The 15285-nt window shown below is 33.9% G+C and overlaps 1 protein-coding gene, 1 long non-coding RNA gene and 1 pseudogene across 2 annotated transcripts; all 3 read left to right on the top strand.

Annotated features, from left to right (window-relative positions):
* Positions 1–409: 409 nt before the first annotated feature.
* LOC110101593 lies at positions 410–1117 on the top strand (annotated as a pseudogene).
* Positions 1118–1128: 11 nt separating this feature from the next.
* Positions 1129–1932, top strand: LOC114580694. The gene is made up of 2 exons (XR_003702226.1): positions 1129–1404; positions 1692–1932. It is a non-coding gene; the product is annotated as an uncharacterized LOC114580694 (long non-coding RNA).
* A 3852-nt stretch (positions 1933–5784) lies between these two features.
* On the top strand, positions 5785–13575 carry LOC110101592 (methylcrotonoyl-CoA carboxylase beta chain, mitochondrial). Its single transcript, XM_028699042.1, has 11 exons — positions 5785–6148; positions 6277–6396; positions 9325–9759; positions 9885–9975; positions 10187–10422; positions 10513–10677; positions 10807–10865; position 10920; positions 11443–11574; positions 12456–12512; positions 13167–13575. The coding sequence occupies exons 1-11, from the start codon at positions 5957–5959 to the stop codon at positions 13368–13370; spliced, it is 1692 nt and encodes a 563-aa protein (XP_028554875.1). The 5' UTR covers positions 5785–5956; the 3' UTR covers positions 13371–13575.
* Positions 13576–15285: the final 1710 nt, after the last annotated feature.

Raw genomic sequence — 15285 nt, 5'->3', positions numbered from 1 at the left:
GGGGCTTGAGTTTCCTTCCTTTAACAAATCTTGTTCATCCATTCTACTTATTTTTTAATTATCTTGGCCATCCATTCTATTAAAATTATTTAATAAATCAAAAAAATCACATTATATAAAACTCATTTAATTTTATGGCCCCTTAGATTCCTAATTTCCGTTTTCCTATGTCATAGGCATAAATGAAAGCAATCCAAGCGCTTCGTATTCCAGTTTCAACCCTTCATATTCCACTTTCAAATATTTCCCAACCCTTTGTATGCACTTCCCCTATTCAAATAACCCGCCTTCCTGCCTGCTAGGACCACATCTGGCTTCTTTCTTCGTCGCGCGTGAGAACCTGCCTGCTTCCCAACCCTGTTTCGGTCGAGAGAGAGGTATGAATCTTCTTCTTCCGCCGCCGACTCCTCAAAACTGCTTTGATCGTAGCTATGGCATTAGAAAAGAAGCTATCTAATCCGATGCGTGATATCAAGGTTTAGAAGCTGGTGCTCAACATATCGGTGGAAGAGAGCGGAGATCGCCTCGCTAGAGCTTCCAAGGTGTTGGAGCAGTTGAGTGGGCAAAGTCCTGTGTTCTCCAAAGCCAGGTACACTGTCCGATCTTTTGGAATTCGGCGTAATGAAAAAATTGCTTTTTTATGTCACTGTTAGAGGAGAAAAGGCAATGCAACTCCTTGAAAAGTGGTTTGAAAGTTAAGGAATATGAGCTTCTCAGGAGAAACTTCAGTGATACTGGATGCTTTAGACTTGGCATTCAGGAGCATATTGACCTTGGTATCAAGTATGATCCTTCAACCGGAATCTATGGCATGGACTTCTACGTCTTCCTATAGCGTCCTTGTTACCGATTGAGCCGGCGCCGTCGCTGCATGTCTAGTGTCGGCGTGCAGCATCGTGCCACAAGGATGATGCCATGAAATGATCCCAGGTCAAATATGAAGGTGTCATCCTCAACAAATCTCAAGCTATTGCTGCTTAAGGAGAGAGATCTCACAATCGTGATTACTTTCAATTTTGGCGTTCCAGTCCGTTTTCATTACCAATCCACTTCCTCAACCCTTTGTATACCTAACATTCACAGTAAAAGATGGAAGACGAAGCATCCTATATGCTGAACGGCTTTATATATAAGTTTTTTTTTTTACTGAGAGATCGAGTGCTTTAGCTGAACAAGTTAAGTTTGTGCTGGAGGAATACCCAAAGTTTAAGCTTACTTTAGGAAGAAAGGTGTAAAATTTATAAATTGAATCATTTTGTTACATTTTTTGTACTTAAATTTTTTCAATTCATCTTGTCTTATAACATGAATTTTACTTGATATCTGCTGCTATTTTGCCTTCAGGTATTAGAGATTCGCCCAACTATCAAATGGGACAAAGAAAAGGCCTTGGAGTTCCCGTTGGTATGATGTGGTTTTGCCTTTTTCTTGCAACTTTGTCTGTTGGACATGATCTAGATGTATTATTATCTATTATTTAATATTATGTGCTCGCTGACTATTGTAATTTGCTGCAATTATTTGTTCTATGTGGTCACTAACTGTTGTGATTTGTTTGTAAGTACCAAGGTTATGAATTTGAGCTAATGAAAATAAAAAAAGTGATCAAATGTTCAAATCAATAGTCTATTTGGACGATATAGATTCTTAATAAATTCATAATGGACTTTTCATTTCATTTTATTTTGCAGCTCAGATGAAAGTTTTTTGGGAAAAATAACTTCAAATCTAATGGGATCAAAGTACCAAATATGGTAGCAGATTCACTTTTCACTCTCTTTTACACTTTCTGCTGAAGAAAACTCTCTTCAGTTTTAATGTGCGAGTTTTCAACTAAGTCATTCGTGTTTGCATGGAAGGAAACTTGATTCCATGAAATCTCAATCTTGTCTCATGGGTGTTGCTGCGTAAGAAAATTGCTTTACATTTGAAGCATTGTCTCATTTATTTTTTTTAAAGTTGGCTATAAATGTTTTGAACTAAAGGTGAAATTTTAAATTTTTTTTCCATGTTCTGTTGGGCGTAACTAGAAATCAATATTATTCTTAAACTATGCAAATGCTCTTAAAGCATTGCCTTTAATGATTTCAATTTTTTGAGTGACAGTTAAATCATTATTTTCTAAAACATATTTCAATATTTGTCTCAAGAAAAAAAATATAATACTTGGATATAGTTGATAAGGTATTTAATATTTGTGACTTATATTATTAAGGATGTTTTGAGAACTTCAATACATTTTTTGCTATCCTTAAATTTTTCTTTACAAAAGAGGATGTCATTTTTATGTGTTGATTTTGTTTTCAGCTTTCTATTTTTTCTTTTGTATTTGAATTAGGTTTTACCTAAACCCTAAATGAGTAACATGAGTCTTCTCTTCATCAATTTTGAAAATTTCATCTATTTCTTGAACATTTCCTTAAGTAGGAGACGAGTATGATAGGCTCACAAACAGTTGAACAATCTAAGCAGATTGTTTATGTATTAAATCAACAGAAGAATGAAAGGCAGACAATTCTGCAACTAGGAAGGGTTGAATAATCTAAGTATGTGATAGATTACAGGTACATTGACAGTATTCTTTGTGTTATGTGTTTTAAAAAATTGAATTATTGCTATTTATTTATTCATGTTGATTCACTTTTGCAGATATCCCTTAACTGGTTATCAAGCCTTATGCATATGTTTTGGCATCAATAGATTCGAAGCTTTGTTGTTGTATTTAAATTTCCTTCAATATTTGTGTTTAAACTCTCAGAACACAAATATTAGTTATGTTAACATTTGAATATTACAAGCTGATGGTTTTAAAACTTGGCTGGTTGGAGCTTGTGGAACTTTGGATTGAAATGGGGTATTATTAATTCAATTATAGGTATTTAGTGGAGTATGATGATGTAGCTTTTATAATAGAAAAGTGGTGTTAGTCTTATGCTTCGTTTGGAATAGCTTTCATAAAACAAAGTAATTTTTTTTTTTTTAACTTCTAGCAACGTGCACTGTGTGCACGTGCAATAAAACTAGTAATAATAAGTTCCTAACTGTTCCTGAAATCTTGTATCTCACCCTTAGGTATGATCGAGAGGAGGCTAAGGTCACAGCTTGGGAAAACCAGCAGAAAGAAAAAGCTGAAGTTGCAGTACAAAAACTTGAAGTGAGTTTTTCCTCAACAATTTGCTTCAAGTTTGCAATTTCATGTTTGCTTAATTTATGCTTAATGCTAAAATATAGGATTAGAAATTACTTTGGTAGTTTATAATATTTAATTGTGCATTTTGTTGTTTGATTTCCTGAAATTAAATGACCTATAAGCTGATAAATTACAACTTTTTCATCAGATGAAATTAGAAAAGAGAAGATCTTCTTCGAAACCCAAGATTCTGAAAAGGCTTAGGTTAGCACAGAGGAAGGCAGATGCCATGCGAAGTTCGGTGGTACATAGACAAGCTGGCCCAATCCCAAGGAATGGCAGAAGGTTTTCATACTTTGGAAAATATGTTATAGTGTCTTCTTTGTGCGCTTGCTTCACCTGCCATGCTGTTGAGGCCTATACATTATAAAACCTGGCGAAAAGATGCTAAAACGATGATTTAAACAATGTGTACATTGACGAAACACATCACTTAAGGGGTCAAATGATCTCTGAATGCCAAATAGATGGTACCATTGCGATCAGGACAATAAATTCTATTGGGTCGAGGCCCATCGCAATTAAATTGGACAAAATCAATCAAAAAGGGAGTACCAGCACCCGAAATTAAAGCGCGAGGCTGATCAAATGATGTCGGATCGACAAACGGACAGCGTCATTGCGTCCAGAACGTCGTCAGCATTAGGAATATACATTTTATTTAATTAAATTGGATCGTTTGAGGTGGTGTCTCAAATTTCAAATGTAATTTAAATATGTTGTGAGGGTACGCGTTACAAGGGAAATTAGTCTCGTCAGAGACGACACGATGTCGGATCAACAAACAGATAGCGCCATTGTGTCTGGAACGTCGCTGACATTAAGAATATACTTTTTTATTTAATCAATTTGGGTCGTCTGGAGTGGTGGCACGAATCCCGAGGTGATTTAAATATAATAATACTCATTTTAGGAAAATGAGGCCTCGAAGACGCTCGGACGACATCCGATTGACAAACGGACATAGCCATTGCATCGGAACGTCGTCGACATTCAGGATATACATTTTATTTAATAATTTTGGATCATCCGAGATGGTGGTGAATTTCTAGGCGATGCAAATATGATATAAAGGTCCGCGTTACTACAGAAACGAGGCTTCGAAGATGCTCGAACAACGTCTGATCGACAAACGAATAGCGCCATTGCGTCCAAAACGTCGTCGGCATTAAGAGTCTACATTTTATTTGATCAAATTGGATCGTTTGATGTGATGTCGTAAATTTCAAAGGCGATCTAAATATGATGCAAAGACACACGTTACGAGGGAAATTAGCTTCGTATGTGACGAAATGACGTCCGATCGCAAAACGAACAGTGCCATTATGTCCGGAACATCGTCAACATTAAGATCCGAGAAAGCCCTTTACCTTGCTCCCTTTGGGGCTATTGATTAGCATTTTTTGGAGAATCACATCTTTGCTTTTGGTAAAGCATACAATGGATAAATATGTCATATCTATGATGCTAATGAAAGCTTAAACAACGATGATAATCCTTCTAAAATGAAAGTGAGAGTCTCTTGGGGTAAATACTATTTCAATCATGTGGCATTTATATTATCTTAGACCAATCATACACTATCTAATTAAAAAAGAATCAGTTACTAAGCTAAGCTTAAGACAAACTGTCACTTTGGATGATAATAGAAATATTTGTTATTCACTCACATTTTATTCGTTGCTGGATGAGTTGGAGGGTTAATTTGAGCAATATTTACTTAAGCTTTTTACTATCTCATGATTTAGAATTCTATCTATTTAATCATTTTCTTTTTGCAGTTAATCCTACTTGAAGACAGATCCTGCAGTAAATTCAAAGATTTGTAATTTGTGAAATGTAATTGTGTTGAACTTTATTTGTAATTTACATTTCAAAAATAATGGCTGTAACTTGTAAGGCTGTGTTTGATAATTTTGATTCATGGATGTCTGTAATGCAAATTTGTTAAGTTTAGAGTTAGACTAAGTTAGTTTACAATTTTACACTTTATACAACTTTGTTAAGTTTAGTTGATTTATGGTTGACTCTTGGCTCTAATACAAAATAATCAGTTGCTGAATTAGTGAATTTGAAATAGAAAAAGTTTGGTTGTAATGCAAACAAATTGTGAAGATTGTTAAGTAAGCCGCATTACCTCTCGCATCTTGCTGAATTAGTGAATTTACTGGAAATTTGCTATTGCTGAATTTGAAATAACAAAAATTGCTCAATGCCACTAATATTTTTTTAAATTGCAAATCCTACTTAAATAAATTTTGCTATTATGATTGCAGAACACCGTTTTCTATCATATTTTTTGTTAAAAATGATAAAAATGGCAAGAAAACAATAGCTAAATAAAAATTATTTTGTTCTTTTAGATTTAACAAAAAATCATTCAAGTTATATAAGTTTGATTTATATGATTTTACTTTGATTACTATGGATATTTATGTATTATATTTATTTGAAATAAATTTAATAAATTTAAGATTTATTCTCATTAAGTTTTGATATTAAAAGTTCATCCAATATTATTTATAATACTATATGCTTTTAAATTTAATATATAAATTGGTGGCATTAACTAATAAACCAGTGAAATGAGTGCGGAGAAGACGACAGAAGGATAATATAAATTGCCCTAAAGCTTATCCGCTCGGAGCCGTCTTCCATATTCAAAATATCGAGTAATAATAAATCTATAAAAATCTGATTTGGGATGGATGCCGTCTTCTTCTTCTCCGATCTCTTGCGCGCGAGAAAAAGGGGCGAGCGTATAGGATGCTTAGAAGCTTCAATGCGAGGCGATCATGGAGGGGGCTGCCACTTTCTTCTTTGAGACCTGGGCAGAAATCGCCCGCACTTAGCTCGGCTGTGCTCCCCGATGGCGTGGATCGTAGCACGGAAGCCTTCGCTCGCAACGCCGCTAATGCCGAGGGCTTACTCTCCCAGCTACGATCACATATTCAGAAGGTTAATCTAAACCCTAACTTTTAACCTTTGCTCGTTGTTATTTGGGGAAATAGCGACTGAAAGTTTTTTTATTTATTATTGCTTACTATTTTTTTTTAATTATTTTTTTAATTTTCCGTGTTTTCAAGGTCCTCGGTGGTGGGGGAGCCGAGGCTGTCAGAAGGAATCGAAGCCGTAATAAGCTATTGCCTCGGGAGCGGATTGATCGAGTAATCGACCCTGGTTCGTCTTTCTTGGAGTTGTCGCAGGTTGTTGTTTTTACCAAATAACATTCTCGGGTTCTTTTGTTCTGGCCGTCTCATATTATTTTTGTTATTGCTATGGCTATTTCGATGTTGGATGCCAATTGGCGATTCCACTTTTTTTGTATTCTGTAACTACTTAGATCGCAATGCTACATGTTTTTTTAATTTCTCAAACACCAAGATAGGGTCGATAATTGTTGTTGCGTGAGAGAGGCTGGCTTGCAGTGATTGGGCATCATGCATGTAGCGACTCTAATCATGACATGTTCTGTATTATTACACAACTAGCAGAGGTCAGAGGTCTTGGAAGCCTTTGATGCCTATGTCAATGAAGCAGCCCTTAGGCGATGTTTGGTAGGGGGATTTAAGCAGGAGTTACACCAGATTTGTGCTAAATCCTGCCAAACGGTTTGATAGTACACAATAAATCCGAATCGATTGTAAATCCTGGATTTGCGGATTTATGGCGTAAATCCATGATTTACTAAATCCTGTTGTTCGGCGTATTTAACTGGATTTGCAAAGTTCTCCTGCTGCGAGCTTGCGACCGTGTGAGCGACCTTCTTGGAGGAGGAGGTGAAGATGGTTACCTTCGCAGCGAGCGAGCTACCGACATGACCTCCGATCTTGCATCTTCGAAGAAGGAGGTGAAGAAGCTTATTTAGCGACTCTTTCAACACCTTTCTTCACACAAAGCATGTGAGGCCGAAGATATAATGAAGAAAAGATGAGGAAAAGCAATAGGTAACAACAACGAAGAAAGGGAGATTAAAAGCCTAGGCCCTCTATCCAATTAATCTAAGTTAGCATAATTAATATAATTTAAAATATTAATAATTAATTAAATTAATTAAATAAGTAGTAGTATAATTAAATAATCCATTTAACCTTAATTAAATAATCAAAATATTCTTAATAACTAAAAATTAATATAATTAGCTTAGGATTTAGAATTTCAAATTGAATAATTAATTTATATAAATTAACATTGTAAATAATAATAAAATAATTAATTAATAATATAATATTTAAATGCTTAATGAGTCAATTAATAATATTATTAATAGTTAAATCTAATTAAACAGTACTTAAATAATTAATAAAATTATTAATATGAGTACTACTTCCATAAATAGTTATTAAAAAAAACTAAATTAGATTTTTATCAATATAATTAGATTTGAAATACTTGTTAAATGAACATTTAAATAAGTAGTTTGATAATTAATACTATAAATAATAATTAAACTATTAGTTAAATTATTTGATAACTATAAGTTATTGGCGGTAATTAAAATTAATTAGTAACTCGTACTTAACACAAATTAAATTCAAAAGACATTAAATTTAATTTTTAAATGAATTAACCATCTTAAATCTTTGATTACATTGCCAAACAGTTTCACATGATTTAGCATGATTTGACTACTATCTTGGCAAACAATTTTTAGTATTTAACATACATAGGATTTACTAAATCCAGATTTAGTAAATCCTACGAAAGTTAAATCCTACTTGTTGCCAAGCAGTCCCTTAGGGTGAGATTGTGAGAATACATGAAATCTTTTAGGAAAGTATATGCAATGGTAGAGAAATAAGAGAATTTGCTTTTGAGTGAGAGTCAACGTCTTATCTTGATCCTATATGGGATATCCATAAATATTAGTTACAAAAATTTTTGCTAATTCAACAAATCAATGGGCATGTAAATGAGTGACATTCTCTCCAAAAGATGTTTTTGAATAATATTTCCTTAAATGGAAGAGTTTAATGGTGCTTTTGTCGTTTGAAAGTTCCAAGGGTGTGCAATTTGTTAATATGATGATGGGGGCAAAGAGAACTATGACTATTTGACAAATGGATGGTTTGAAGCGCAATCGCATCAATGCATTATTAAAGGAAGCTCTTTAAAAATAAAATTTCCTTGGGTTTATAGACAACTGAAAATATAGTCGGAGCTTGGAGATAGGTGATGATGGTGATTTGAGCATTTATTCCAGTTTTTGCAGTCAATTAGGCACCTGGATGTTTTCTTCAAGATCCATAACTGTGATTGAACTGTTGGATTAAGGTCATTTTGGTTATAAAGATGGAAACTTGGAGCATAAGTATCAAGTGGCCATGATGTTATAAAGATTGAATCTCCATGCAAGTAATCATATATCCTAGATCCCCATCATAAGTCTAGGAGAGTCTAGAAAGTGGTTGTATTAAATTAAGATGACATGGCGGTGGATTGAGAAAGCATAAAATGTTATTGAGGGAAATAAATTTGCTTCAATGAGTGGAAAAGATAAATATTTGTGAGGTTTAGAATGATCAGTTGATCACAATAGAGCTATAAGCCTTAAAAGCAAAGGTTAATAAGCAAAGAACAACTTATGATTTATATAATATGCTAATTGCTAAGTACTATTAATAAAGAAAACATATATAAAATAGCAAAGGCAAAAGATTGGAGATCTAAAAACTTTGATCAAGTAACATATGCTAAAGCAAAGCTATTAGGATCACAGTTGAAGATGAATGCATCATGTAAAAATGGAAATGCTATTTTGGTATCATACATTATTTTCATGGAATAATTTTTTAGAAGAGTATAATGAACTTAATCATCAGGTATATTATTAATTGACCTAAAAAGTTGAAGTGGAATAGCTTCAAAGTAGATGCATAAAAGTGCGTAAGTGAGATGAGATGGAGAGATTGGAATTGTTTGATCTACAAACCTTTCGCATGTCATTTTAAAATTTTAGATGATATCAAATGATTGTAGAAAAAGCATTTGTTACGGGTATGTTATTTGTTAGATTTAGTTATCAATAAACATGCAGCAATGGATATCTACTGGAAAATTGTGAACTTATTTTTACTTGCATCTTTCCTATACTGATTTGCTCCACTGATTTAAATCTTTCCTTTATCATAAAGCTTGCAGGATATGATCTTTATGAAGAACCATTACCATCAGGTGGGATAATTACCGGAATTGGACCCGTGCAAGGCCGCCTGTGTGTTTTTGTGGCTAATGATCCCACTGTGAAGGGTGGAACATACTATCCTATTACTGTTAAAAAACATTTAAGAGCTCAAGAAATTGCAGCCCAGTGCAAACTGCCATGCATATATCTTGTTGATAGTGGAGGAGCTAATCTGCCAAGGCAAGCTGATGTCTTTCCTGACCGTGATAATTTTGGAAGAATATTTTACAATCAGGCTAAAATGTCAGCTGAGGGGATTCCCCAGATTGCACTAGTTTTAGGTTCATGCACTGCTGGAGGTGCTTATATACCTGCAATGGCTGATGAAAGTGTTATTGTCAAAGGAAATGGGACAATTTTTTTAGCTGGCCCTCCACTTGTGAAGGTCAGTTCCATTAGCAGTTATAATGCATACTGCATTTTCGACCGAAATAAGAGTATCTTACCTGATGCAAATTCAAGATATTGTTTTCCTGAAATATAGGTTTTCTGAAGGGTCAATTTTGATAGGCTGCTACAGGAGAAGAGGTCTCTGCTGAGGATCTGGGTGGTGCGTCTATGCACTGCAGAATATCAGGAGTTTCGGATCACTTTGCACACGGTAGTACTCTTATCTTTGAACGTTAATTCAATTGGCTTCTTGCGACGGCGTGTCAAATTATTATTTTGTGTTCCCGTTGATTTGTTTTGTTTTTCATTTTCATTTCAATATGTACTTGGGCTTAAAGCTGCACTTCATTTGTTTTGATGCTTCAAGTTTTCTTGAATTCTGCATCCTAATTTTATCCTAACTCTGGTTGAACTTGATGCAGATGAGCTTCATGGCCTGGCTATTGGCAGAAATATTTTGAAGAACTTGCATATGGCAGGGAAAGGGTTAAATACATCGCCTTATGTTTCTTCTGACTACAAAGAGCCCTTGTATGATGCAAATGAGCTTCGATCAATTGCACCAACCGATCAAAAACAGCCATTTGATGTTAGATCCATAATTGCTCGAATTGCAGATGGTAGTGAGTTTGATGAATTCAAAAAGTATTATGGCACTGTAAGGACCTATAATGGCTGAATATTCATCCAGTGAATTTATCTTCTTCTGATTTCATAGCTGTTGTCCTTATATATCATGCTTTGTCAGACCCTTGTAACAGGTTTTGCTAAAATCTATGGCCAGTCAGTAGGAATTATTGGAAACAATGGAATATTATTCATTGAATCTGCTTTAAAAGGATCTCACTTCATTGAGCTTTGTGCACAGCGTAACATTCCTATTATATTTCTTCAGAATATAACAGGGTTCATGGTATGATTTGGGAATAATCATGAACATGCCAAACATTTCTTTTCAGCTTTTGTTTTAGATTTATATTTGTATTTTTTCGTGTTGCTCTTTTTTAATGTGTCATCTGGGAATATTTGTGGTGATTTGTAGGTAGGATCCAAATCGGAGGCAGGTGGCATTGCTAAAGCTGGAGCTAAATCATGTTCAAAGTGTGATGCTCTACCCTTTCCCTTTTCTTTCTTTTTTTTTGGGGGGGGAGGGAGGGTCAGGATGGTTGTCCATTAGTATCATAATTTACACAACACACAACGCCATACTGACAGAAGACTCGGCATACGCAAAGACTCGAATCCAAGACCTCTTAGTTGGAAGCCTAAGCTCTCAACCAACATGCCAAGGTGAGCTGTGTGCTATCCTTACCTTTTTTCATGTGTCTGCATCTCTAACTTTAACAATCTTTCTGCTCTGAATTCATTTACTGTCTAGAATTTTACGCGGAACTTTGTCCATAGGTACATCAGCTTTAGCTGATGTTTATCATTTTAATTTTCTGTTGCGTTATATATTCTTTTTTGAAATTTTCAACTCCATTATTTGGATTTTCTGTGAATTTTTGGAGAAAGAATAAAGATTTCACTGCTTCACTCCTAATATTCTTGGCTAAGGTTAGAATCTCGCAAATTTTACATGTTACAGTGTGCACTGACCAGGGAAGTAAGCATTTGTTCTTCAGGTTTTACAGCTTATTGCATGCTCACTTGTACTCCTCGTTTAAATGTTATGCAGGTGCCAAAGATAACCATAATAGTTGGTGGAAGTTTTGGTGCTGGAAATTATGGAATGTGTGGACGTGCATATAGTCCTGATTTCTTGTTTCTCTGGCCCACTGCCAAAATATCTGTTATGGGTGGTGCTCAGGTAGCAACTTTAGCCAATTTTGTTGTTAACTACTACCATGCATTAAAGTATATAAAACCTTTGAAACAAAGTAATATTCTCTTCTGGCTTATTGAATGTTGATGGCTTATTTTCTGCTCACGTTAATCATACTTTCTGAGTGGGTTACTATGTAAATGTAAACAGGAAAGTTCTGACCTTTAAAGTTCTAAAATGTTTGTTAAATGTTGGATTTTCTATTTGGAAGGCCGAAGTTGCTGTATTTGTCGCAAGCTGATTTTGTTGAAATCTTGCAGTTGTAGCCCAAGTTTTCTTCCACTAAAATCAGCTTAGTGGAATATTATAACACAGGATGATTTTAATAACTCCCCTACTTCAGATTATTTATCTTATATAATTCGAAAGCATATCAGAAACTTCCCAATAAAATTGACCGTATTTTGTTGAGTTTGAGATGATGCCTCTTGTGCCCAAGACTTTATTACATAACCCATGCTCTGCATTATTACTTTGAAAATAATCTATCCTTGAACTTCATCTTGGTCCATTTAGAAGTTTGCCGGCAATATGGTGTGTTGTGAAACGGCTAAACATGGTGTTGAAGCAGATATTATCACATATTAAGGTTTCGTTTGGGACAGCTTTTTTGCTGCTTTCTAAAATAGTTTTCTAGTATAAAAATTTCTAATTTATCAAATTTATTGTACTAAAAAATTATTTTAGAAAGCAGAAAAAAACTATCCCAAACGAAATCTAAATGCATCCCATGTAGCTTTGCTTGCAGTATTACGAAAATCTTTTTCACTATTATTCTATCACTTTGTTAGTTTTTTGTAATTATGGACAATTGATCCACAATCTTTTTCATTGCATTGACGTCTCTTAATGTTTCTTCTCTTTAGGCAGCTGGCGTCCTTGCGCAGATAGAAAAAAACAACAAGAAAAAGCAAGGAATCAAGGTAGCATATTTTCTTCATCCTCTTATATATTAAGTAGTTCATACGCTTAAAATTGAAATGATCTAATTGGAAAGCAACGTCATTTTTTTTTATCTACTAAAAACTGCCAATATATAAGAGAGAAAATGGGAAGGACCGTCCCTTGGCCAGCATTTAAGTTCTCTGTTTTAAGTTTTCGTTTGGGACGGCTTTCTTACTGCTTTTTAAAGCAGCTTTTTAATATAAAAATTTTTGTATTAGAAAGCCTCTTTAAGAAGCAGAAAGAAAGTCGCCCCAAACGAAAGTCTAAGTGAGATGAAACTAAGGCTTTTAATGCTTCTTAAAGCAGCTTTCTAGTACAAATTTTTTATTTTGTATTAAAAAGCTGCTTTAAGAAGCAGTAAAAAAGCCGTCCCGAATGAAGCCTAATGTTGATTAAAGTTGAGTTATATGTATTAATAATAAAATTAATTTTCCAACCCAAAAGCTTAAGTTTATGAATAAGAATCACTATTTGATATTTCTACACTAATATATTTTTCAACTATCCAACATGAAACTAAATTTGAAGCCTCATGCGAGTTGATAATATTTTCCTCATGTAAGGATTATACATAAGCCATCTGCCACACAATCTAGTTTCACTTGATTTATTTTATTTTATGTTTAATATAGTGGAGCGAAGAAGAAGAAGAGAATTTCAAAGCTAGTGTAGTGGAAGCCTATGAAAGGGAAGGAAGCGCTTATTACTCGACCTCGAGGCTCTGGGATGATGGCATCATTGATCCAGCTGATACCAGGAGGGTTTTAGGCTTGTGCTTGTCTGCTTCCATCAAGCATAGTCCTGAGGATACCAAGTTTGGTGTCTTCAGGATGTGATGACATTTTTCGAATTCTTGTTGAATAAGAACCATGCTCATGTGTTATACAATATGCTTATGAAATCTATGTTCTTGGATGAAGAAGTTGCTGCTCCTTCGAGGTTAGTTGCTCCAACTTCAGGTTTTCTACTTTGCAATTCTTTTGCATATTAAGACCTGAGCCTTTCTTTTGTGATTATGAGAAAGGAAGGATTCTTGCCTCAGTTGTTGCAGTGCTGATTAACTAACACTTGCAATTTGAAAACAATTTTGGGAGAAACAATGTATAGAAGGCTGGAGTAGCTCCAGTGGAAGATAAGATTAGAGAGAGTCGTCTTAGATGATTTGGTCACATAAAACAGTGGCCTTCCGATGGGAAAATTATTAGGTCCGGACACCGGACGTAGAGATACGTCCGGACTCCAATAAAATATTGACATGTGGAAGGTACATGTGTCAGTGGAATTTTAAGTCAAGCGTGCCAAGCGCAGGTAAAGTGCATGTAAAGCGCAGTGAAACTGCAGTCAAAGTGCAGTCCATGTGTCAAATTTTAATTGGATATTCAGACTTATTTTTAGGTCGGATGTCCGGACCTAATACCTAATAATTTTCCCTTCCGATGACCTAGTTAGGAAAGTAGATGTAGTAGATTTGACTTATATTGAGAAAGGTATAGGTAGACTAAAAAAGACTTGGTTAGATATATTAAAAATGACTTTTTTTTTTAATTAGATTTAGATGAGAATTTGATCCTTAACGGGACACAATGAAGAAAAAAGGATTCATGTAGTCAATCCCACATAATGGGATAAAGGCTTGTTGTTATTGACTTATTGTAATCAATTGACTCAAAATAATCATCCTTGCGTGTAGATTTAGAAGACATTTTAGGGATGTTAGCACAATTATGTGGTTGTGTAAATAATTTTTAGGAAATAATAGTAGTTTTTGTTTTTTGGGTTAGTAAAACAGTAGATGCGTGTAAATCATAATTTGATGATTTATTGATTGTTTTTTGTAATTGAAAATTTTACTTTTATTTTATTTATTACATGTTTATATGATGATATCACTATGGACTTTTTTTCTTATTATTTTTTTTATTAAGAAGCCGTTTTAAGAAGCAGTAAGAAAGCCGTCTCAAACGAAGCCTAAGACTTCTTTTGGGATGAAAATTTTTTATTAAAAAGTTGATTTAAGAAACAGTAAAAAAACTGTCCCAACCGTGCTTTTTTTTTGTCTCATGCTTCTCTTGTTCTGTTTATGGGGTATTCTCTGTCGTTGATTCAATGCCTACAGACTTGTTGAATATGCCAATTTGTTGGGATACTGTTCTGTCTATCTACAAAACCTTCGCAAGACTTTTCGTGGAAAGTTTAGAGGTCGCCAATACTAAGATTTTAATGCCTGATAAACAGTAAATTCCAAGCAATAAATTTTTATTTGTGTAAATGGATTTGTTGCTTATAAAATTTCAGATTTGTTTTTTTTTTTTTCAGTTTTTTCGAGGATTTATTATATGACGGATTTTTTATATTGATCTGAGATCTTCCTTGTTTATTATTTGATGATTTTTTCTTAGTTTTTTTATATTAAAATTTCATTATTGATTTATGCTAATTAAATATGATTATATTATATTTTTAAGCAATATTAATTCTAATTTCACTTGCAGGTTTTGGAGGATTTAAATTTTGTGATTAATTTTTATTTAATGATCAATGGAATCTTATTTAGGCTTGGTTCTGGAGAGCTTTTGATTATTAATTTATTATTATTTTTAATAAATGCAGTAAAAAAATATCTCAAATGAAATCATAAATTTTTTTTGGGATAATTTTTTTACTGTTTTTAGTTTATAATTATAAAAAAATTTAAAAAAATATTTTAAAAAATCTTAAGAAAGTTGATCAAAATTTTTTTATTTCATATAA

The sequence above is a fragment of the Dendrobium catenatum genome, unplaced genomic scaffold (genome assembly GCF_001605985.2).
Source record: "Dendrobium catenatum unplaced genomic scaffold, ASM160598v2 fragScaff_scaffold_1209, whole genome shotgun sequence".
Classification (NCBI taxonomy): Eukaryota; Viridiplantae; Streptophyta; class Magnoliopsida; order Asparagales; family Orchidaceae; genus Dendrobium; species Dendrobium catenatum.
This window is presented reverse-complemented; position numbering and strand designations above follow the sequence as displayed.

What these genes read in the sequence shown, in the direction of transcription:
- LOC110101592 (XM_028699042.1), top strand. Translation starts at nt 5,957, where the DNA reads ATGCTTAGAAGCTTCAATGCGAGGCGATCATGGAGGGGGCTGCCACTT. An exon ending in TACGATCACATATTCAGAAG is followed by an intron (nt 6,149 to 6,276) that starts GTTAATCTAAAC and finishes CGTGTTTTCAAG; the next exon opens with GTCCTCGGTGGTGGGGGAGC. An exon ending in CTGTTATGGGTGGTGCTCAG is followed by an intron (nt 11,575 to 12,455) that starts GTAGCAACTTTA and finishes TCTTCTCTTTAG; the next exon opens with GCAGCTGGCGTCCTTGCGCA.